General features: G+C 51.8%; 1 protein-coding gene across 2 annotated transcripts; it reads left to right on the plus strand.

Moving 5' to 3' along the window:
* The first annotated feature begins 468 nt into the window (after positions 1-468).
* LOC143172987 (proline-serine-threonine phosphatase-interacting protein 2-like) lies at positions 469-21,032 on the plus strand. Of its 2 annotated transcripts, none has more exons than XM_076362919.1 (15): positions 469-579; positions 9,139-9,239; positions 11,453-11,530; positions 12,484-12,518; positions 13,610-13,716; positions 14,424-14,486; positions 14,951-15,049; positions 15,251-15,296; positions 15,689-15,768; positions 17,369-17,467; positions 18,004-18,100; positions 18,417-18,498; positions 19,513-19,547; positions 20,081-20,138; positions 20,336-21,032. In XM_076362919.1, the coding sequence occupies exons 1-14, from the start codon at positions 493-495 to the stop codon at positions 20,128-20,130; spliced, it is 1,059 nt and encodes a 352-aa protein (XP_076219034.1). In that variant the 5' UTR covers positions 469-492; the 3' UTR covers positions 20,131-20,138; positions 20,336-21,032. The 2 variants fall into 2 exon arrangements, with proteins under 2 accessions (XP_076219034.1, XP_076219035.1); XM_076362920.1 differs by lacking the exon at positions 469-579 and adding an exon at positions 1,284-1,325.
* Positions 21,033-22,359: the final 1,327 nt, after the last annotated feature.

Genomic DNA, 22,359 nt, shown 5'->3' on the forward strand with positions numbered 1-22,359 from the left:
GAGGCGCCCTCCCTGTGTGCCCTCCCACGCGAACTGACGTGCCATGCCCTGCGTGCCCGTCCTGGTCGTGGTGCTCCTGGTTGCTGGCGCTCCCTGGGGCTGCCTTTAGTGGGAGTGCAGGGTGGCCGCCGTTACTCCTGGCCCTGCTCACGCCTCACCAGCCGCCCTGGTGAGAGCTGGCGGGTCCCTGCGCTCCCCGGGGGGTTTCCCCGGCTCAGGAAACCCCCCTGTACGCTGCGATCCCCCGCTCCGCTGCGGGACGCGCCTGCGCAGGAGCTGATCACCTCTGCGATCTACCTGTCCTAAAGCGCGCCCTTCCAGCGCAGTTAGACCAGACGGAGAAAACTTGAAGATTTATTGCAGGATTCACACCTCGGAGCGTTTGGTGTGTTTGCAGCTGGGCAGATTTGATTCAGATCTGAAACAAGAGACGTGACACTACCTCTGCTGACGGGTCGGGAACTGCAGCCGCGAACACTGAAGGCAAAATCCATGCAAACCTGCCTTCATCAGTATAAACCTCAGAAACGTTTGCCAAGTGGCGGTGGCCTCAGGCCACAACTGAGCAGATTTATTTCAGTAAGTGGAAAATGCCTTTTTTTTTACGCTACTGGGCTGCTTTAGCTGTCCCCGTGCTAAAGCAGAGGCCGCGGCTTAGGGCAGCGGGTGTGATTCGGGCTTTCCGGCACGCAGTGTCCTCTCTCATCCGCTTTCACCTTTTTTAAGAACCGCTCAGAGGTCGCTCACCCAGCGTCTCGTCCCGGGCAGCGTCCCCTGATCAACTGGGGATAAGAACAGGACGCGTATGGTGAAACCTTCCCAAAATACTCCGGCGACCTCCGGCCAAGCCAGGCGGGGAAGGTGCTGCGTGGGGAAGGTGCTGCGTGGGGCAGGGCCGTGCAGCCGCCGACCTTCGTTGCTCACCCTCCGCTCCGTCTTTCCTTCGTGAAACCGTGCGGGTCAAGCGGGTTCGACCGTCGCTAGCGGGTTTCTCCCCGTGGGGCGGCGATACCGTGCCTCGCACCCCCGCCGATCTCACCCGTCTGCCACGGGAAGAGGTGCCCTCTGCAGCGGCACGCCCCGCTCCCCAAACCCGCAGGGACCCAGGAGCGCCCAGCCGAGCTCCAAGCGGCGGGCGGGGGTGGGTGTAGCCATGCTGGTTTTGGGGGGGGGGGGGGAGGGGGGGAAGAGGGGACGGGACTGGGTGGGGACACGGCGCCGCGGGGTGGGACCGGCGGGACGGGGCCGTGCCGGGAGCGGCGGCGGAGCGCGGCGGCGGCGGCGGCGGCAGCATGCGGGAGGCGCGGTTCAGGGACCACTTCTGGGTGAGCCGGGGCACAGGCGGGACCGGGGGCAGCGGGGAAGGACCCGGCCGGAGCCGGGGGTGGCGGTGGGGGGTGTCACAGCCGGAGGCAGGGGGGGTGTGTGTGTGTGGTGTCACCTCTCTCCGGCCAGAGTTGGCTCCAAAGCCGCCTTCATGGTCCTGGGGTGCCTTTGCTGAAGGCTCTGAGCATCCCCCGGCAGGCACTGCCCCCGGTCCACGCATGTCCTGAGAGCTGTGGCTTTGCAACCTGCCCCGTGCAGCCAAAATATGCCCCGGCGAGCTGCCGCTGCGCTGCTGGAGGAAGCCGGTGCCAGGCTGAGGGTTTGATAGTATTAATTGGTCACCCGTGAATTTCTTGGAGGCACCATGGCCAAAAAGGGTCTTTTGATGTCAACCTAATCCCGGACGGGGAGCGAGTCCGTCCGTGTGCTGCTGCCGCCGAGCTGCGGGAAAAAAGCCACGGTTTGGGGAAACCCACAATTTATTCTTTTGAGTCTGAACTGTGCTTTCGGGAATGGAGAAGTGCTGAATAGCCGCTTATGTGCTGCAGAGCACTGGCACTGTGGCTGCTCAGTTCCTCTTGGTGTGCGGGCCTTCGTTCCAGGTACTGGCAAGCAGGAAATAAATTACAAAATTTTGTCTTTTGGGGCTGAAAATCCCCGGCTGTGAATGGCGCTCAGGGTTTCCCAGACGATGCCTGGGAAGCAGCTCCTGTCTTGCAGGACGGGGGGGAAGGTGCATGGGCCCCGGGAGGAGCGGGCGCCGGGTTTGGGGCTCCTGCGTGTTGTGGAATGAGAAGGGTTAATGCAGAGCACCGGGCTTGTCCAGCATCGTTAGCGTGTTATCCGGCGTAGCGCCGTCAAATATGTAAATCCCACATAGGTATCGAACCTGACTTGGAAAATGAAGCCAGCTTTGCAGCCGACAGCCATTTCTCAGCTATTCGTTGCCCGAGAAATTTCCACGGTGCTCCCTTTGCTTTGCAAATGTGCAGGAGGGGAGGGGTTCGAGGGCGGTGGCAGCATCCCCTTGGCTGGGGGGAATAGCTGCGATGCCAGGAGAGTTGAGTAGACATGGTTTGTCACGCTTCAGTGGCGCATTGGATTGAAGAAGAGGTCCTCGCCATGGGGCTGGCTTCGGCTAGCGCTGCCCGGTTTGTTCCTCTCTGTGGCGTGGTGCTTTCTGAACGAGGATCCTGGAGGAGGGGGCTCGGTGGGAGAAAATACCGGGGCAGGAGCTGCCCCAAGCCCCGAAGGCGAGGAGGAGCCGGGACGTTGCATGGCATGCTCATGCCTGCCCGGTCCTTTTTATAGCAAGCATGACTATTTACTGAATAATCCTCTTGCTGAGCCCAAAACTATTGGTGTTGCCGGGGATTTTGCTTAGCTTTTTCCTTTCTGAAGCCTGTGTGCTTCAACTCCCCCCTGACTGACGTGCCTGGGGCAGGCAGCTGGGGCGGAGGTTGGATGGGAGCGTGATGGACGTGACTCAGTGGAGAGATCGAGGCCCTGCTGCGGTCGTTTGGCCCATGGAAAAGGCAGGTACCACCCCTAGCAGCCTCCATGCCACGTACCGCTGACTGTGCATCAGCTGCGAGGGCTGGGAGGGAGGGGGGAAACGAGACACGGGCAGAAAACCCCAAATTTAGACGAGGTGCGGAAGGCTGCTCGTCCGGCTTCGGTTTGCTGTTAAGTGCTGTGAGGGAGCGCAAACTTCCTCCTGCAATTTTTCCTCTTCAATTACTTCACTTAAGCCAAAAGGGAAGGGGAACTCTTTGCCGAAGCAAGTGATTTTGCAGTGGTCAGGACAGCCCGATGGGAAAGGGGAGATTCTGGGAGGGTCGCAGGGGAGGGATGCTCCAATTGATGGGACAAAGTCTAAAAAATAACCTTTAGCTTTAAACCCCGGCAGTTCTGGCTTCCTTGGTGGGGTGCGTGTCTATCTTTTCCTGCACTGGAACCTGGTCCCTGCCGAAGTTCATGGAGCGATGCTCATGATGCGCTGTGTCGGGAAAGCACATTGAGAGTTTGCTCTCTGCATTTGAGTTTGCTCGTGCTTTTAGGTCTCAGCACAAGATGATAATTTCCCTTAAATAAAGGGGTTTGCTCTTTCGCATCCTACCGCGGCTCCTGCTCGCCCGGGGGCCGAAGTCTGGAGATGTCCGAAGCTGCACGTGAGGGCCAGCGTTGCCCTGAATGCCCCCGCTCACGTGATGCTCTCTCCCGCAGCCTGTGCTGCCTGCAGCTGCCTGCAAAAGAGCTGTGCAAAAATAAAAATGCGCCGAAGGTCATGTTTGTTTCTTCTTGCCCTGCCTGTAGCGATTGCTGCGAGTTGAGCAAGTGCGGGGTTTTGTTTTCATTTGTTTTTGCAACCTGCTGTTCTCCTTTCGCGCTACGAGGTCCCTTCGTTCACTTTAATAATTTTCTTGGTACGTGCCTGGTTCTCCCCAAGCCTGTTCTTGCAGAGTATTTCGGGTAACCCGACAGCAAAGCTTTGGGTCTCATCATTGGGTCCTTGCAGGCACCTGTAAAACTACGTGGGAAAAATAGAAATGATGATAATGCTAAAACACACTTTAAGTCTGGTGTATTGGCTAACAGCTTGCAACTTGGGGAGTGGATTCTCAGTCATTTTGCTTTTAATGAGACAGAAATAATAGCTCTGCTCTCTGCAGCGTGTTCCAGGGTGCATTAAAAAGAAGTATTTGGTAAAACATTAAAAAAAAGCGCAAATAATGCTGAAGACTGAGACCTGCTGACTCTCACCAAGGTTGGTCTGGTCAAGCGATTTTTGAAAATAAGACTCAGGTATCTAAATCTTTTAGGTACTCCCAAATATTTATTTGTCATGCCAAGAAAAAGTGATGCTGCTGAAAGAATCCATGGCTCAGGCAAGTCATCTGCAGTAAAAGCTGCACTGGCATATTTAATTTTCTAACAAAGCATGCGGCAAAGTGTCTGAAAACACTTATTTCCCCCCCCCAACACATAGGAAAGAGCTATTGCATCCCTTTTTGCAATGGCAGAAACGAAGCCTGGGGGAAAAGAAATGCTTTGCCCCCCGCTGCAGAGCAAGGGAGCGCCGGTGTCTGCAAAGGAACCCGCTACCATGGTTTATGGATGGCATTTTGTCAGGGCTGTGACCGGCTGTATTTCTTCTTCATTGCCATGATTTTTTTTTTTTTTACCCTTGTGAGGCTGGCTGGGGATAAACTCCTTTTTTCGGGACGGGGGGGGTCGCTGCCAGCCCCGGGCTCCTGGGTTCATTCCCCGGCTGCTGACTCGCGATATGACGCCGGCATATCGGCAGCGTTATGAAATCCTCAGGTCGTCGTTTGAAAGGAACAAGGTGGGGTTTGTGGGAAGAAGGAATTGCATCGAGGCGGGATGGTCCGTTGCTTTGTGTCTCCGGGACGAGCAGGGCAGATGTGTTGGCACAGAGGGGAGGAAACTTCAAATGGAAAATTATTAACCAAAAAGCTGCTTTTCGCAGGATGCCGTTCTCAGGTGGGTGAATTTGCAGCGAGTCCTCTTCCTCCCTGCCATGAGTTTTGTCTGTCCTGTTGTACCCACCTGGTTATGGGATGGGGAGGAACTGCAGCCTCTTGCAGGATTGCCTGCTCTCCTCACCCTGCTCCCTGCAGGCACCAGCACAAGCATTTTTCTTGGTCTCAGCAACCTCTGCAGGACCCTGAGTGATTGTGAGGCTGTACTGACTGCGAGCAAGAATGGCACAGCCATTTATTGTTGCACGGTGTTTGCAACTACCAGAATAGACATCCAGGTTCTGCTGTGTTTCTCAGAGCAGATGAGGCTGAGGAGAGATACTAAGAGCTCTGCACAAATGAAGATCTTTCAAGAGAGAGTCCATGAGCAGTGCAGTGCCCCAAACCTTTCATTTTTGGGAAGGTTGGGACAGACTGCTTGAGGGTAGGAAGGCTCTGCAGAGGGACCTGGACAGGCTGGGTTGATGGGCCGAGGCCAACTGGATGAGATTCAACAAGGCCAAGTGCCGGGTCCTGCACTTGGGCCACAACAACCCCATGCAGCGCTACAGGCTTGGGGAAGAGTGGCTGGAAAGCTGCCCGGTGGAAAAGGACCTGGGGGTGCTGGTCGACAGCCGGCTGAACATGAGCCGGCAGTGTGCCCAGGCGGCCAAGAAGGCCAATGGCATCCTGGCCTGTATCAGAAATAGTGTGGCCAGCAGGAGTAGGGCAGTGATCGTGCCCCTGTACTCGGCCCTGGTGAGGCCGCACCTCGAATACTGTGTTCAGTTTTGGGCCCCTCACTACAAGAAGGACATTGAGGTGCTGGAGCATGTCCAGAGAAGGGCAACGAGGCTGGTGAAGGGTCTGGAGAACAAGTCTTATGAGGAGCGGCTGAGGGAACTGGGGTTGTTTAGCCTGGAGAAAAGGAGGCTGAGGGGAGACCTCATCGCTCTCTACAACCACCTGAAAGGAGGTTGTAGCGAGGTGGGGGTCGGTCTCTTCTCCCAAGTAACGAGTGATAGGGCAAGAGGAAACAGCCTCAAGTTACACCAGGGGAGGTTTAGATTGGATGCTAGGAAAGATTTCTTCACTGAAAGGGTTGTCAAGCATTGGAACAGGCTGCCCAGGGAAGTGGTTGAGTCACCATCCCTGGAGGTATGTAAAAGACGTGTAGATGTGGTGCTTAGGGACATGGTTTAGTGGTGGACTTGGCAGTGTTAGGTTTACGGTTGGACTTAATGACCTTAAAGGTCTTTTCCAACCTAAATGACTCTATGATTCTACGATTCTCCCATGCCGTTGGCTTTGTAGGGTGTGTGTCTGGAGGGGGTTTTCCATGTAAAGTGGGGTAGAAGATGGAAATACCAGGCTTAGCAGCTTTCCTTTCAGCTGTGACTCACACAAGGTCATAACGTGACTTCAGATTCCCACTAGAGCATTTTAGCCCCTCTTTTGGCTAAAAGTGGAAACAAAACCCAAAGCATCACAACAAGCACACAAATCCCTTCTCCTCAGTATGTCCATCAGGAGGATGGCACAAACCCAGGCAGCGGGTCAGGAAGGCGGTCATGTCCTGCTGAGCCCTGCGGACTTGAGAAACATCAGCTGCTGCTTTGTCACCTTGAAATCATCTGTTTGTAGTTTCCATGGGCTGTCCTCTAAATAGCACATGGGCCCAGCGGGGAGGACCAGGACAGCCGCGTGCTGCAGGGTGGGAGGACAGATGCTTGTCCTCCCGCATCCCTCTGGCTGGGGAGGGCTTGGTGCAAGTCCCCACCCTCCATACCTGTCTTTGGTTTGGTTTATTATGTCTTTAAATCTTGTCCTCTGCACCCATGGCTCTGTGCTGGCTGTGATGCCCTTCCTCTTTCATTGCTCCCTGCCAGCCCTGCCTTTGGGTCGTCCCACGGGCAGTCACCCTGGTCCTTTTTATTCTTTCCGTGCCAACATCTGCCCAGAAGGGTGCTGTGAAGGCTGGTTTCACGGCATACAACCCTGCCCGGCTCCTTCTGGGCCAGGAGCTCCTCCTGCCTGGAAGCAGCTCTTCTGGAAAGCTTCACCATCTCTGTTACCTCCCATGTTTCGTGTAAAACCTTGCACTGTGAGGTCTGGTCCAGTTTTGGGCGCTTAGGAAATACATACGTGCTGGAATTAAATCCTTCTACTGGAGGAGGAAGAGTGATAAAATAAAGAGCTTAGTGCACATTTTTGATTGATGCTCCCAATGTTTCCCCTGGCAGTTCTGCCTGGTGCAGCGAGCCCAAACGTCCCAGGCAGCAGAGCGGGACGCAGGAGCCTTCGGGTCCCCTCTGACACGCAGCGATGGGTCTGACCGCTCCGTCCTGCCTGGGCTTGCAGCAACCGACAGTTGTTCTCCACATCCATTTTATTTCCTTTGAAACTGGGGATGGGAAGTCAAGTTAGGACGTTCCTGTGTTTTGCAACTGTCGTGAAGACTGACTTCAGTGCAAGCATGTTTCCTTTTTCACAGACCCGATTAGCAAAGACGCGACGCAAACTGAGAACTGGTCGTGGGTTTATCAGTAATAAGCCCATTTCGGAGGGACGTTTGTGCTTTGTAAAGAAACAGAAACCGTTTCGGTTTCTGCTTAGGTCCTGCTCCACCGTCCTCTCTTCCCGTGCGTGCCACGGACGGAGCAAAGCTGATCTGGGATACCTGGGGATTTCCTGCAGGCCCCACTCCATCAGATCTCCGCTTCATTTCTTGCTTTCTGGCCACTGACATTCAAGTCCTTGACTTTTTAGGGAAGTCCACCTAATTAAATCCTTCATTTATCACAAATACCAGCCCTGTTCCTCCTCATTTCTTGCACCAGGTAAGAAATCCCCCCTTCTGCTGCCCACACTTTCACACCAGTTCTCTGCGTACTCTCATCCTGGCTTCGAACCATTTCCTGAATCTCTCCGTCCTGCCATTGTTCCTCTTCAAGCTTCTTAATAACTGTTTGTGGCTTTTGCTCCCTTTCCCTGAGTTTTGTATCTGCTCCTACCACTGCTTCCTTTCTGCAGCCTGTTTCCCTATATTTTTTGCTCCCATATGTGCTGTTCTATGCAACACCGACTGGCCCTCTTTGCAGAAGACGACAGGTAGCACCTTCTGCTCAGCTCCCCGCATCTGCTTCAGGCTTCTTCCAGAGAAGGAGCTCGTGGTCAGAGCATCTCTTTGTATTATCATAGCACTTAGGAGCCCTGCTCTCGGCCCGGGTCTCCAGGGTGGTAAATCCTCAACAGTCATAGGGCAAAAATCCGTTTTTTGTCCTAAGGTGCTTCCTGGCACATGTATGAGGAAATGGGGTAGAGTTAGTCAACCTTCGTCCTAGCCCACCTACGTCATTGCTGCATGTAGCTTGCTTTTTTTTTTTTTTAAATAAGCATCAGTACAATATATGTTTTTAAGAAGTCATTCGAAGGAAAGCACTGATCCTTCAGAAGTCTATGGGAATTGTGAGCGGCACTGCGGGGCTGAGAGCCCTGGGTTGGAAGATGAGCCCTGGGTTGGAAGATGGGACTTGGCCCTGTGGGTGGTGGAGGCAGGACCCCTCCACGGCTGTGATGTTTTGTGGGGAGTGAAGAAGCTAGCCCTGTGTGATGTGTTGGAGGGCATACAGCAGCGGTGGGGGAGGACCTGGTACTTGGGGACATGACCTTTGCAGTGGTGTTTTGAATTGATGTGAGTGGGACAGGGTTGCTTTTCGCAAGGCCAAAGAGAAGGCTGTTGCAGCAGCAGCAATCGGGTGCATCCATCCATTGCTGTGGAGGCAGCAAGGGAAGCCCATAACTGAGCAATCCCGTGCAGAAAGGTCTGCTAAATTCACCTCCAGCTCAGATGCAAGCTCCTACAGCCAGATGTGAGGGTGATGCCCAGAATAGTGCAAGTCAACGCTAACCAAGATCCGTCTCCATGTCTGCGGAAACTGGGAGGAGCAGTAGTGAGACGGGCTGTATCTAGAGACTTGGAGGGTTTTTAGTGTTTGATTTCATTAAGTCAGAGCTGACAGCTAAGCTCTTAGGAGGAGATGCCATGTGCCCTGGGGCCAGCTGTGCTTAGGCCAGGGGGGAGCAATAGGATGTGGTAGGACTGAGCTTTTCTGTTTTCTGAAAGTCATGGAAGTGCCTTGTCCCAAATTGCCACCGTTGTTCTCATTGTGGAGCCTCTCCCACCCCTAAAAGAAAAAGATCTTATTTCATAAAGAGGCAGTTGCACACTTGCTCCCAGCTGAGCCATCGCTTGTGCAAGTGCTGCTGGAGGTGGCAGCGGCCGTGGACTGCACTGACGGGGATGTGACTCCTGTTCTTGTGTTTTCAGAGTACGGATCTGACAAGCACAGTTGGCTACGACAGCATCATTCAACACCTGAATGACGGCAGGAAGAACTGCAAAGAGTTTGAAGACATTTTGAAGGAAAGGTATGGAGCTGCCCCTGAAAACGGGTTGGGTTGAACCCGGGAAGTGAGGCGGTGGCACTACTTCAGCTCCTCGTACTCCCAGTGTGGTTTCTGTTGCGTTTAACTGTCCACTACGCTAAAACACCTTTGATTTTTGACTGATGAGGAACTTGTTTTCTTACACTGTCCTTTCCTTGCACAGCTGGTGCTGTGGTATGAAGTCCATGCCCATGAATCCTCAGCTGCGAGGCAGCGATGGTGCCCAGGACTTGATGCTCACATTTTGAACTGTCAAAAAGAAAGAGGAATCAGGAGCAGTTTAATAGTTCAGTCTTACATGTTGCCAGACATCTGTACTGATGTGTTTGCAGCTGTTGGTGGTCTGCCCAGGCCACCCGCTCTCCCATGAAGTTCACCTTGCAGTTCAGCTTGCAGAAGGTCAGGTGAAGACCTTGGCATAGGAGAGGCATGGCTTTGTCCTGAATTTGTCTTTGTACATTATGGACGGCCCACAGATTTTATGTTAAAAAGAAGTAGTAGCATTAGATAGCGTGTTTATTAATCAGAGGATATGACCTAAGTAGAGGTTCTGTGGCTACAAAGGCGCAACTGAGATGGTCTGGCCATGTATTTTGGCTTTATGGTTCACCTGGTTAGCAATGGCTGAATACGAAGAGTGTTGTAGAACAACCCTGAATTAATGTAATTTTGGTATTGAGAACTGGAGAAAACAAACCTCTGAATACAAGACTTGGTACAAAAGAGCCTGGAACAAATATAATGGGGATGAAGAGGAGGAGAACCTGCAGTTAAAAATGTCTAATGCACCTACACCTATCTAAGCTGTAATCCCATGTTCCAGGAAAATTTGGGCTTCCCAGCTGCCCAAGGAACAATCCGCTGAACCCTGAGAACCGTGTCCCACTCATCCATGACAATGGAGAGAGTGCAAAAAGCCTCCTCCACACCCTGTGCCCCGTTCCTCTTTGCTGTTGAAGGAGGTGTAGGTTCCTGCCGACCTGTCTAGCCAGGAGGAGATTAGAGGCTGGACCTGGACTTGCTACTGCTCTGAACATGGTCCAGTTCTCCATGTACAGCATGGCTGTTACATGGTCCCAGCCATGGAGAACATGCCTGTTGGATTTGATGCTTTGTCTCAAAAGGAAGTTCATGGGAATATTGTTAGATAGAGGAAAAAAATGGATTTATAATCTTTATTTTTTCCATTTCCTTACAAGCTTTTGGAGTTTTTGAAGAGTTATGTTAGGTGAACCCCACTGCCAAACTCTAGAAATTGACAACATAGGCAACTGCATCTGCGTTAGAGATATTTTAGGAAGCTATTTATTTTATCCAGTAGACCTTCTAATGCAAGCCTCTAGCAGTACTTGTTTCTCTCCACTGCCTGCAGACAGCTAGGGCGGCTTGCCCAGATGGAGTTATCTACACTTGACCAAGCAAGTCCAGCCCTGGTTGTCTGTAGAGATTTCAAAGCAACTGCAGAAAGCTGGTTGTTCTTAGACTGCAACACATAGGCTTTCTTTTCCCCGCCTCTTTCTTACAAGAGGGGAGGACAGTACGATCTCTCAAAGGTGTTATTTGTGTTACCTCACAAGATGTGGCCTCTTCTTCAGGTGTTCTCCCTAAGGACCAGAGGCGGGCAGGAGGCAGTACCTATCGCCTCATTTTAAAAAGTCCTGAAGAGCTGAAACGGCCCAGCTGAGCTTTGGGGTGCATGTATGGTGGCTGAGTGGTCTCTGAGGTGCCTACTCCCTTCCGTCACATTTGGTTTAAATCAGCCAAATCGGATTCAAAAGTACTTTGTGTGGATGGACCGACAGACGCTGATGGCTGAGATGCAGAAAACGTGTGATCGCACAAGCCTTGTTCCCATTGGAAACGGAGCTAAAAACTACTCGGGTGACTCACCTGGCTGCATCTAGCCACCAGCTGCACTGGCTGCTTAGTCCTCCATCTCCTGCGGAGGTGGTCCTTGCACCCATTGGCCATGGGGAGATGGGGAGAGCAACGCATCGGGACCACAGACACAGCAAAACGAAGTGTTTTCACTAGAAAGGCTGTTGGGTAACTGCAAACAACAGTCTTCCTTCAGCCACAGTTGGTTTGCAGCAGGTCAGAAGATAGGGTGTTAAGAGCGGGTCTTGGCCTCTGCTGCAAACAAGTATCGGTTTCTGAAATGAGAACTTCCTCTCATTTCTCTCTTTCCTCAACAGGGCAATTATAGAAGAAAAATATGGCAAAGAGCTCATTAACTTGTCGAAGAAGAAGCCCTGCGGGCAGACGGAGCTGAAGTAAGTCCAGAGTCCTGTGTATGTTTTGCTTTTATGAGTATCCTTACTTGGAGCAACGAAGGAGGAGGAGAAGGAAGGAGGCTGTGAGAGACAAAACAGTGTTGAAATGTGATTGGGACGCTACCAGAAGATGATCTGAAATCGGTCTTGTGAATGAACGGTGCACAGCTGGGTTGGCCTTTGCCAGTAAATGAGTTGGACTCCACCAAGTTCCCACCAGCTGTAGACTAACCAAAGCATCACAGACGCTCAGGCGAGATGTGGGCTGGTGATTCACCAGAGGGTCGAGGATCATGAGACCTTGGGTTCGCTTCTGACTGTTTTTGTGGCCAGAGGGAAGTACAGGTACTTCCTCGACTCAGACCATGCAAATCTTCAAAGCCGAGCATGTTACCAGCCCGCAGGGGTGCTGTGGCCGCTGTGGTTGGCTCCATGAGTGGGTCTCCACTTCCCCAGTGACCCTTGGCACCTTCTGCTTCCTGCTTTGTTTCTGTACTTTATACATGCCTGGTCTGATGTTCTCTGATCATTTAATGACAGTTTTATATTGAAGTGTCACGTAAAATGTTTCTGAAATCTTTATTGTACAATATTAATAGGGAGAAAAGTTCCCTACATTTCTAACCACTGGCCAGTGCACCATGTAGAAGGTGTTCATATCTCCCAAATGATACTTTTAGGAGGTTGCCTGAAACATTTGTCATGAAAGTCAGGATTTTTAATAGCATCCAATGTTCAGAAAGATGTAAAGTAGATCTCAAACCACGTGAGCTGCGTTATGGTCGCCGAGAGGGAAAAAGCCGGAGGTGTAAAGAGGGTAAATAAACCTGCTTCAAGCTGCTTTGGCCAGTGTGGAGTGAGGGACTTGCTGTCTGGTTTGGGAGAGGTGCTCGGCTGATGCCAGCACCTGGCCGTGCTTTCCCGCTCTTTTTAATGCTCTGCCTGTTTTTCAGCACGCTGAAGAGATCCCTGGACGTTTTCAAGCAACGTAAGTAATTCTTCGTCTTTGTGTTTGTCAGGACACTTGGCAGCACCAAAGCCTGCAGGCAACTGCTCGGGAAGAAAATAGCAGAGAAACCTCCAAAACAGTGTGATGCTGCTGTCAGGCATAGGCTGTCCTCCTGGTCAGGCTCATTCCAGCATGTGGGGTTCGGGATGGAGCGCTCCAGGGCACGGGTGGGAGAGGACACCCACGGGGGTGTCCCTTTGGGGATCTCTTGGGCTTTCAGGGCTCACTGCAGCTCAGAGGTCGTGCTTGCGTTGTACATCAGAAGCTGTGCATGGGAAGCTCAGGTGGAGTTTGTTGGACTGGCTCACCTTGCCCTCTTGGAGCATCTAAAAGATGATGCTTTGGCCACCTTATATTGTCCCTTCGTTGCCACGTGTCACAGCCCGCCGGGGTACAGGCAGCCAGCATCCCTACCCTGAGGGCTACTGCTCTGCTACCCTGTCCTGAGTGCACCCGCCAGCCCAGCCAGGTCTGTCTGCTGCCCTGTACCTTGGCGGACCTCCCTAACGAGGCTCTGCCCTCGCAGCAGCCGACTGTTAATAGCTGCGGGTTTGAAACAGCTCTGGGGGTTGAATCGTGAGCTACGGTTTGGCTTAGCTCCCTTGATAAGCTCGCTGGGGTGGTGTTTCGCGGTATGGCTGCTCACCTTCAGCAAGATGAGCCCGAGATCTTTTTAGCATTAGTCTTTCTGTGCGCCAAGTTGGTTGTCTGCTAGCCCGGGGCAACGCTTCCTTCAGACAGCTGCTTCAGGGTGCGATGTGTTAAAACGTGCCTGAATTTGTCTGGATGAGGGGGAGATGTGACTGTGCTTCTTTGAATAACTTCTCTTGTTACGAGTTTTCTTAAACTGAAGGGCAGGCCCCAGCAGGACTGATCCTGACTAGCTCCTCACATAGGCAGGCGCTGCTTGGAGGCTGCTTCAAAAGTGCTGCTGCTTTTATGTGTTTCTGCAAGGGGATGTATGATGTGGGGTCTCTGGGTCATTTTGATGTCAGCTGCAACAGTTGACTTGAGCAACAGAGTCTTTTTAGGAATATATATGTATTTTTAATTTTTTTTTTTCTTTGCAGAGATAGACAATGTGGGGCAAGGTCACATCCAGCTGGCGCAAACCCTTCGGGAGGAAGCAAAGAAAATGGAGGACTTCAGGGAAAAGCAAAAACTGCATCGGAAAAAGGTCAGGCGCCACGGTAGCACGTGCCTTTGCCGCAGGGTGTTGATCCTGCCCCAGCAATGGGCTGCTCCCGGCTGGTGTCTCCCGCCGTGCCCCAGCCCCCTCCGTGCCCCCGGTGCCTGCTGCTGCCAGGAAGTCCTGAGCTCCTTCCTACGTGTTGCAACCATGCTGGTGAACTGTGCGGCAGCCTCCAACTTCCTTCTTCTCACTGCCACGTCTTCTCCTTTGGGCAACTTTTGGGGCCAGCGATAGCAGGGGCTCAGCTCCAGGGATGCCAGCCTCAGCCAGGGGTGTTTTTAAAGCCTATATATAGTGCTGTATGATCTCCACAGCGTCTGCTAAAATCGGCAAGCTCTTTAATTTCTTCTGGCTTGAGATTCCTTTGCCTGGAAAATGAGGGAAAACTGCTAGAACCAGGGGCTGGTTTGGACCTAGCGGAGGGGAGTGGCCTTCCCAATTTTGCCAGACCCTATGGAGATGATACAGTACTACATATTGCTAGGATTTCATGTGTAGAGCTCCTTTGCATACACAAGTGGAGGCTTAGATAGAAGCATAATAGATGGGGTTTGTGAAGATGCATTGGGTGGACGAAGGTCCTTAAACCCATCTCAATCTGGTCCGTGCCTCTTCCTTTCCTAAGCCACGTAGTCTATCCTGGAGCTTCGATGGTCAGTGACGTGCTGACTCCGTGTCTGTTGTCTTCACAGTTAGAGCTGATAATGGAGGCGATTCACAAAAACAGGAATTTGCAGTACAAGAAGACCATGGAGGTAAAGCAAACGTGCTTCTGTTTCTTGCCATATGGGTTAACGCTGCTAACACGCACACGCATAGCGCTGGGGCAGACTTAAATGCGAGGGTCCTCCTCCTCCACTGCCACTCTCGACATCGTGTCTGCACGAGTCGTATGCAGGGTGTGCTCGGAAAAACTGAAGAGTACGCCAGGGACACGGCCAGTGGGAGCCTTGCAGGGTTGGATACGAGTGATTTAGATGTCATGGACTCGATTGCCATGAGCTTTTCATCCCAAACGAAGAGCAGCTTGTCTCGTGAGGTCGGTTTTGCCCAAGCAGTAGGGCCCCTGGGACTTTGCGTGCCGTCCCCTGCTCTGCTGGCAGCCCGTGCCCACCTCTTCCCTCGTAGGCTGTGCTTTCCTCCAAAGCTTCCTGCGTGAGCTGTATTTGCATCTCGTTGCTTGCTGACACACTCCTGCCCCGTTTGGTGCCTCTCCTAGGCCAAGCGGCTCTACGAGCAGCGTTGCAGGGATAAGGATGAGGCGGAGCAGGCTGTGCACCGCAATGCAAACCTGGTGACGCAGAAGCAGCAGGAGAAGGTACGGAGAGGCGGGTGGCCGTGGGGCAGGGGGAGAAAGGGGTGTCTCTTCTCGCAGCTCTCCTGCCCCATGCCTCTTTTCTCAGCTCTGGGGTTTGGGGTGAGATGGGAGAGCTGGTGATGTTCCCTGATTGGGCTGCAGTGCCGTTGGCGATGCACCAGGGCTCTCCTCTACCTTTTTTCTCTCTCCCATTTTTGGCAGCTGTTCCTGAAGCTGGCTCAGACGAAATCGGCTCTGGAGGACTCTGGTGAGTGTGGAAATGCAGCGTTTGGAGGGTGAGGGGAGCGTTTCCCGGGGCAGGGGGTTGTGAAGCCATGGCATGGCTCTTGGGTGAGCTCCGGCTCTTGGGTCAGGCACGGCTCCTCAGAAACACATGCCCAAGATACCGGAGGTGGGCACCTGCCCTGGAGAAGCCTGCGTGGCCCCATCAAGGCTGCTCCCACCATTTCCCTGTGGCAGGACCCTCCGCCTTGCTGCGCGGCTCTGCGTTCCCTTGCAGTGCCCACCCAGAGCTGAGCTCACGCATTACTGCTGCTTTCTCCCTGACGTCCCAGTCATTTCAGGCTTCACATATTACCTTCTAGTGAAGGGGTTTTCTGAATTAATGTTAATCAGATGACAGTGTGATTTCTCTCGCAGACCGGAATTACCAGCAGAGCGTTATCACACTGGAGAAGATCCGGGAAGAATGGCAGAAAGAGCACATCAAAGCTTGCGAGGTAAATGCCCCAAAACGCTTTCACGTGGCAGCGTTGTCCTCTGGACGCCCACCCCTCGCTGCAGGGGTCAGGGACGGTGCAGATTTGCCGTCTCTGTATTCCCCTGGCAGCGAAGCAGCAGGATGTGTTGCGGCTAACCCTGTGTGTGTCTCACACTTGGCTTCTGGATTCAAGGTCCCACTACTTCAAGGTTTCCACTATTTTTTTGTTTTTATTTTTTCTCCCACCGCCTTTAAAAATCGACAGAGTCAAAGTAGTGACATTTTTGCCCATTACCTGCTTGCACATTTGGTGTGGCCGTCGTCTTGAACAGCCGTGGTCACCTCTGCTTACTTGGCGACTCAAGGCCAATATGTCCTACAGCCGCAACAACACCTAGCAGACTCTGTCTGAAACTCTGAAAGACTTTAAATGACTTTGCAGCAGAGGCCAGTGGCAGGCTGGGGATGCAGGCTGGGTGAAGCCATCTCCACGTGAACGCTGTGTGCCGGGAGCCCTTCACCTTGTATCTCACAGACCACGTGGTAGCGTGGGAACCCCTCCGAGCGATTGTATCAACCTAAAGCAGACTGCCTCATAGCAAAGTGGTCTAGCAAGGATTTCTAGCATGTGCTGGGGAAGTCCAGAGCTGGTAGCGAGAGGACCGTGCAGCTGCTCTGCTGCTGACCTATGTCTTGTAGCTGCCTGTGATCTGTGACCGAGGGATGGACAGGGACTGCAGAGATCGAGGTTTTATCTCAGATCTGCTGCAAGCTTGCAAACAGCCTTCCCATTCCCAGCTGTGCCGATCCCTTCCCAAGCTACTTCTCATCAGGCCTCTATTTTACTTTTTCCTTTTGAAATGGAATTTGCTGTCTGTTTTGCATGGCGTGTGTCGGTGTCTCAGTGTTGGTGTGCTTTTGATGTCTGGGGTCTCTGGAAGCCTCTCTGATGGTGGGACGTGGAAAGCAGTAGTTTCACTTCCACAGATGGATCACGTGGAGGTTTTCCCCTCGGTGTGTTGCAAAGGTCATAACTGATAATGAGTGCATATGTACACTTGGGATGAAAAATTATCTGTCATGGAAATGTGTAAAGGCACACGAAATTGAAGTATACCACACAGCAGATTTCAAAAGACTTGAGTTTAAACCTGCTTGGAATAGGGCTGGGCAGGAAAGAGGGAGAAGACCAACCAGTCAATGCACCTCTGTTTTCATACATCCCCAGTGCTTTTTTATTGCTCTGTACCTGTGGGAGGGAAGTGAGCTGGGACCGCAGGACCACGGGGTGCCTAGGGAACGTGCACTGCCTTTAGAAGCTGGCTTCATCTCCCCAGAGGGAGCAGTGTGCCAGGTGACCCCTTCCACATCGGTCCTGCAGATCTTCCTGAGCTTAACACTCATCTTTGAAATACCTGGTTGTGGAGAGGGATGATTTCTCCTCTGAACGAGCTGGAGGACTCGTGGTTTCCATGTTTCCTGCAGGAGACCACCACCACCTGCGCCTCGCTGAGGACAGTCATCTTTGTAGTGCCACTTCGGGATGAGAAACATTCAGGATAAAAGAGATTTGCTTTCGTTTTAAAGATGTGAGGGCCATTTTGTCTGTGTCGTTACAGTTCTTTGAGACTCAGGAGTGCGAGCGGATCAACTACTTCCGCAACGCCCTCTGGCTTCATGTCAACCAGCTCTCCCAGGACTGCGTCCAGAATGATGAGGTGCGTCAACTGAAAATCTCCATTTTTCTGTTTGGAAAGCAAAGCCCAGTTTGCTTTCCTGTGCACTGAGCTGTGTTACGCCCGAGTTGGGCTGTGGCCTTTGATCGTCCACCAGACACCAGCATGAGTGTGCAGGCAGAAGGTTTTGGCCAGAGCTCTTGCAGATGAGGTTGCCTCTGGGATTCCCACGTTTTTTGAGGGTGGTGAAACACTGGCCCAGGTTGCCCAGAGAGGTGGTGGATGCCCCATCCCTGGAAACATTCCAGGTCAGGTTGGACGGGGCTCTGAGCAACCTGACCTAGTTGAAGATGTCCCTGCTCGTTGCAGGGGGGTTGGACTAGATGGCCTTTAAAGGTTCCTTCCAGCCCAAACCATTCGATGATTCTATGATTCTGTGATTCTGTGATTCCCCTACCATTGAAGCTTGTGTCCCGGGTGAGCGCTGGGCTTTCATCCCATGTGTGATAAAAGATTGGAAAAAACCCTCTTGTTTTTTGACCTGATGTATAGAAATGCTTTTTATTTCCCTTTTGCAGAAATATGAGGAAATCCGCAAGAGTTTAGAGATGTGCAGCATTGAGAAGGATATTGATTTTTTTGTAAATTTACGGAAAACTGGAAGTTTGGCCCCAGGTAAGAGCTCAGTACAATCTCACAAAGTAGTGCTGACTTCCTTGCGCTCCTCATGGAGCTGCTGCTCTGATCAGCATCAGTTTGGATGCAAAAAACATTGATTTTGCAACATCCCTCCTTTCATTCACTGGCATGCAGCACTAGTCTCTGCCACTTACCACCAGCCTCTGAAGATAATCTCCCCCTTCTGTAACTTTTAATTTCCTGATCAGGCATTTTCGCAGAGAGAGGAAAGACTCAACAGCTGAACGTTGCTGTTGACAAGTAGTTTATGCGTATAAAAGGTCTGTACTTTACTATTGTTAACTTTTCCTAGCTCCTGTTGTTTATGAAAACTACTATAATACAGAGAGAAATGCAACTCCTGTGAGAAGTTCGGTTCCTGTACCTATATCAAGGTAAGGGACATAACATGTACAATTGCAGTTGCTATTGCAAATGATGCTTTCTCCCCCAAAAGCACAGTTTGTTGCTTTCAGTCTGTTGGAGGCTTGATTTGGCAGTATTAGAGGAGAATATTTCCCACGCTACGTAGTCCATCGCTCTCCACAGCAGGAGTTTTGCCAATGTGCTGCCTATTATAAGCTCTTCAGGGACCTCCTCAAGCCCAGTCAGGGGTTTTTGCTCCCCCTTTTGGGATCATTTCTCCCTTCTCAGGGGTGGGAATATTATTGTGGTGAGGGTGTGCTCATTTTTTCTTGTGCCAAGCCTCTTCCAAAAGTCCTTTGCATTGAGGTGAGCGGCTGTGGTACTCGGACAGCAGAAAAGCAAGGCAGTTTTGTGTCTTGCTCTCTCTGGGAACAGTCTGAGCTCCCTTTTAGAGCAGCCTTTGGTACCAAAATGAAACCTTCTAGGCTTCCCTGCACGGTTCTCCATGTGGTCTGTCTATCTGAAGAGAGATGGATCAGTTAAAAGCGTGCGTGGGTAGAGAGAGGAACAGCAGAGCCAAATTCACTCCTCTGGGACAGAAGCTGGGCAGGGAGGTCAGGGTGAAGGATGCTTCTGCCGGGGGGAAGATGAGGATTCAGGGCCAAAGACTCTTGCTAAAGATGAGTGTGCCACTTTGGCTGTCACGTCAGGAGAGGAGTCATGGCCAATTACGGCTTCCTGATGTGTCACTCTGGGCAAAGGCATGTAAAAAGGCATGCCCCGAGGCCCACTTGTGAACGTTTCCCCACCTTAGGTTATTTTTCCCTCTTGCCCACTGTATCAGCTTCAATTCCCGTGTTTGCCAAGCAGGTGGTGGTGAGCCCACCATGACATGCCTTGGTACCAGGTCTCCAGAAAGCCCAGGCTGGCCAAACCTCTTGCCCTCCCACCAGCTCTGGGAGGGCAGCTGGGGAGCGCAGAGCCAGGGCAACGGGAGTCCTGTAGCCATGCAGATCCTCAGCTCTGTGTTTCCTTCTGTGCAGGAGGGGACCTCTACCCACCCCGACCAGCGCGCCAGGTGAGTTACTTGCTGTATGGGGTTTCTGGCCTCACAGAGGAACTCTCTGCTCTTGCTCTTCCCCATCAGATCATGAGCTTTAGCTCTCTAAAGGAATTGCTTTAGGTGAAGCTCCTGCTCTAAGTCCGGTCCCCACTGAAAGATGCTGGGAAGTTGGGCCCTGACTTTGGAGGCAAGGTTTCACCCAGGAGGAGTTCTGATCAAAGCCCTGCGTGTAGGCATTTCTGAAGCTTAAGGATATCTAAGCTTGGGATCCCACCCGTCTCTGCAGTTTGGGCCCTTCTCTGCTTCAGCAGCACGAGCTGTATCATTCCCAGTGCCACTTTAGTGATGGGATACTGCAGCGGGACTCGGTAAAATGAGGTCCTGCTTTGGCTTTTGGGCAAATCAAGTCATCTCTCTGAGTCTCATTCCCCCCTACCTCCCATCCCTTTAACACGGGTGGCCAGCGCATGGTGTTTCTGTCCTGCGTAAAGTCTCGTAATGAGCACTTCTCCTGAGCAGACCTCATTTTTTTGTGCTCTGTGTTTCAGGTGAGCCTGATTACACCACAGTTGACGGCTACAGCTTGATACATCACTAACAGCCACAGTAAGTACTCACATTTGATGAAGAAAGGATTTAATATGAGATGCAGCTACACAGAGGAGGGGCAGTGGAGAGAGAAAGGCCACCGGTTAAGGGATGATATTTTGAGGTGACCAACTGGGAGTGATGATCATGTCAGCCCTCCCATCGCTTGTCTGTGCTGGGGCTGTGGTTTAGACGCTGTTGATCCTGTTCTGTAGGTTCTCCAGGCAGAAGACACTGGTGGTCTGCCCACCGTGGCAGAGGTGATGTTTCCAGTTATTCCCAGCCACACAGAGCTGAAGTGCTTCTCCTTTTTCAGAAAGTATTTGAGGACTCTGATAATTATTTGTACATTCAGAAAGCGCCTACTAAAAATCTGTGCCTTTGATCAGCAAACTCTTTGGACGGATATCCCACCTTCATGCTCAGGGGAAGAAAAGGAATATAAGCAATGGACCTGGACACAGGGCGATCTTCTGCGTCGGAAGAAGTTTTTGATTTGAAGTTCTTCTAAAGGGCAGCCACCTGGGGGAGGCTGGAGCCTCCCACGCACCAGTTAACTAGAGAAGTCGTATGTGCTGAGGGGAGTGTTGTGACGCTTTGGGCACGCTGGCTTGTGTTCAGGGCATACGTATCCCACTCAGAGCTCAGGTTACACTTTTGCCCATTTCTAAAGTCTTTCATTAATGGTGATTAAACTTGTAATTTAGATTTAATTTCGGTCATGTCTCTCAGGGAGCTTACTTAGAGGAGCACCAACCATGGAGGAGACCATGGGTCTGGCTTAGCTGTGGATGTGCTCCAGGCTTAAACGCTGATACTGGAAGCTGATTTGCACCTTGCCTGGTGCAGCGGTCCACAGCACAGCTACCTAGCGAGAGGCTGTGCCACCACAAACCTGCTGGGAAGTCCTGCACCCTACAGCATTGTTGAGGATCTGAAGGAAGTTGGTCAGCTCTTCCAACCGCCTCTCCAATGAGGGGATTGCGGTTTTTTAGGCTCATGGTATAGCTTGTCCCTGGTAGGCTTTGGAGACCCCCTTTTGATTAACTTCTGGGAATCCCTGAACTTGGACTCATTCTGGCTATGCACCACTGGAAACAAACCGTTGGCCTGGAGCCATGAAATGCGTTTCCTGACCAGGCCTCCTCAGAGTTCATGCCCTTTTTGTTACCGTATATATGATTATGGCTTTGATTCAGAAGCTCACATGCCTCAGGGCTGCTGGTCTCTCTGAAGTCCCTGTGTGCGGTGTTGCTTAACAACTCCTCAGTGCCTTACGACACTGGACACGGGGACGCAGGACATGGGGACCAGCACACAATGTAGCTGTCTAAACCTGGTGCCAGGTGACTAACTTCAGAGCAACAGGAGTTGCTAGCTGTATGATGTTCTTCAAGTTGAATCTGCATGACTTCAGTGTGTGCCTAAGCCTACCGGTCCCCGGGGCTTCTGCTGTATTTCCTTCTGCGGAGAAGATCACGGTGAGCTTTAACGTCTGTCCTGCTGCATTATAATGAACTGTGCAAAGTGCACATGTCAAGCAATCAGTTGTCCTATTTTATTTCTGAAAGACCAAGCGTACAAATATTCTTCTGAAGGAGCCTGCTGTATTCTTAGTTCTTTAAATACATATTTTAAAAATAAGTTTTGAGACTCGTGTGCTGGATATTTTTTTTTTAAGGTTGTCACGTTCACTTTCTGTCGGGGCTGGGGCTGGTACACCTTCAAAGCACCCTAGGATGTTCGGATGGTGTGAGTTGCCTCTCCTGGAAGGAAGCCTACAAGACCATATCCTTGCTCAGCCTTTATTTCAGTACTTCCTCAGTACCAAGACATTTGTGGGAGGGAACACAGGAAGGCTGGCATGAGAACAAGTGCTTGTGATTAGCCATGAACTGCAGACCATGTAGGGCTGCTTCCCCTGGAAGAGTATCTACTCTACCCTACATTGCATGGTTTCTTTATTGGGATTTTTCAGCTGACTGGGCACAAGAGATGGTGTTAGGCTTTTCTGGAGGCGGAGGTCTCCAATGAGGCTGAAACTTGGCTTGCACATTCACTAAATGCACAGAATTCCAAAATAGGGGTGGTGGTTCTGAATACACCAACTGTTTGAATAGACCTAAAGCCAAGCAAACCCTGGCTTGGAAGAGGAGCATCCAGACATGGAGCTACTGGGATGCAAGTCTGTGTGCCCACGAGCGCTGAAATGGCTTTTTATCTTCAGCGTCTTCCCTTG

The sequence above is a fragment of the Aptenodytes patagonicus genome, chromosome Z, assembly GCF_965638725.1.
Source record: "Aptenodytes patagonicus chromosome Z, bAptPat1.pri.cur, whole genome shotgun sequence".
Classification (NCBI taxonomy): Eukaryota; Metazoa; Chordata; class Aves; order Sphenisciformes; family Spheniscidae; genus Aptenodytes; species Aptenodytes patagonicus.

Excerpts from the sequence above, each read along its gene's own strand:
- LOC143172987 (XM_076362919.1), top strand. The coding sequence starts at position 493 with ATGCAAACCTGCCTTCATCAGTATAAACCTCAGAAACGTTTGCCAAGT. Across the intron at positions 12,519-13,609 it reads CCTGGACGTTTTCAAGCAAC|AGATAGACAATGTGGGGCAA; the intron begins GTAAGTAATTCT and ends TTTTCTTTGCAG. Across the intron at positions 19,548-20,080 it reads CACCCCGACCAGCGCGCCAG|GTGAGCCTGATTACACCACA; the intron begins GTGAGTTACTTG and ends TCTGTGTTTCAG.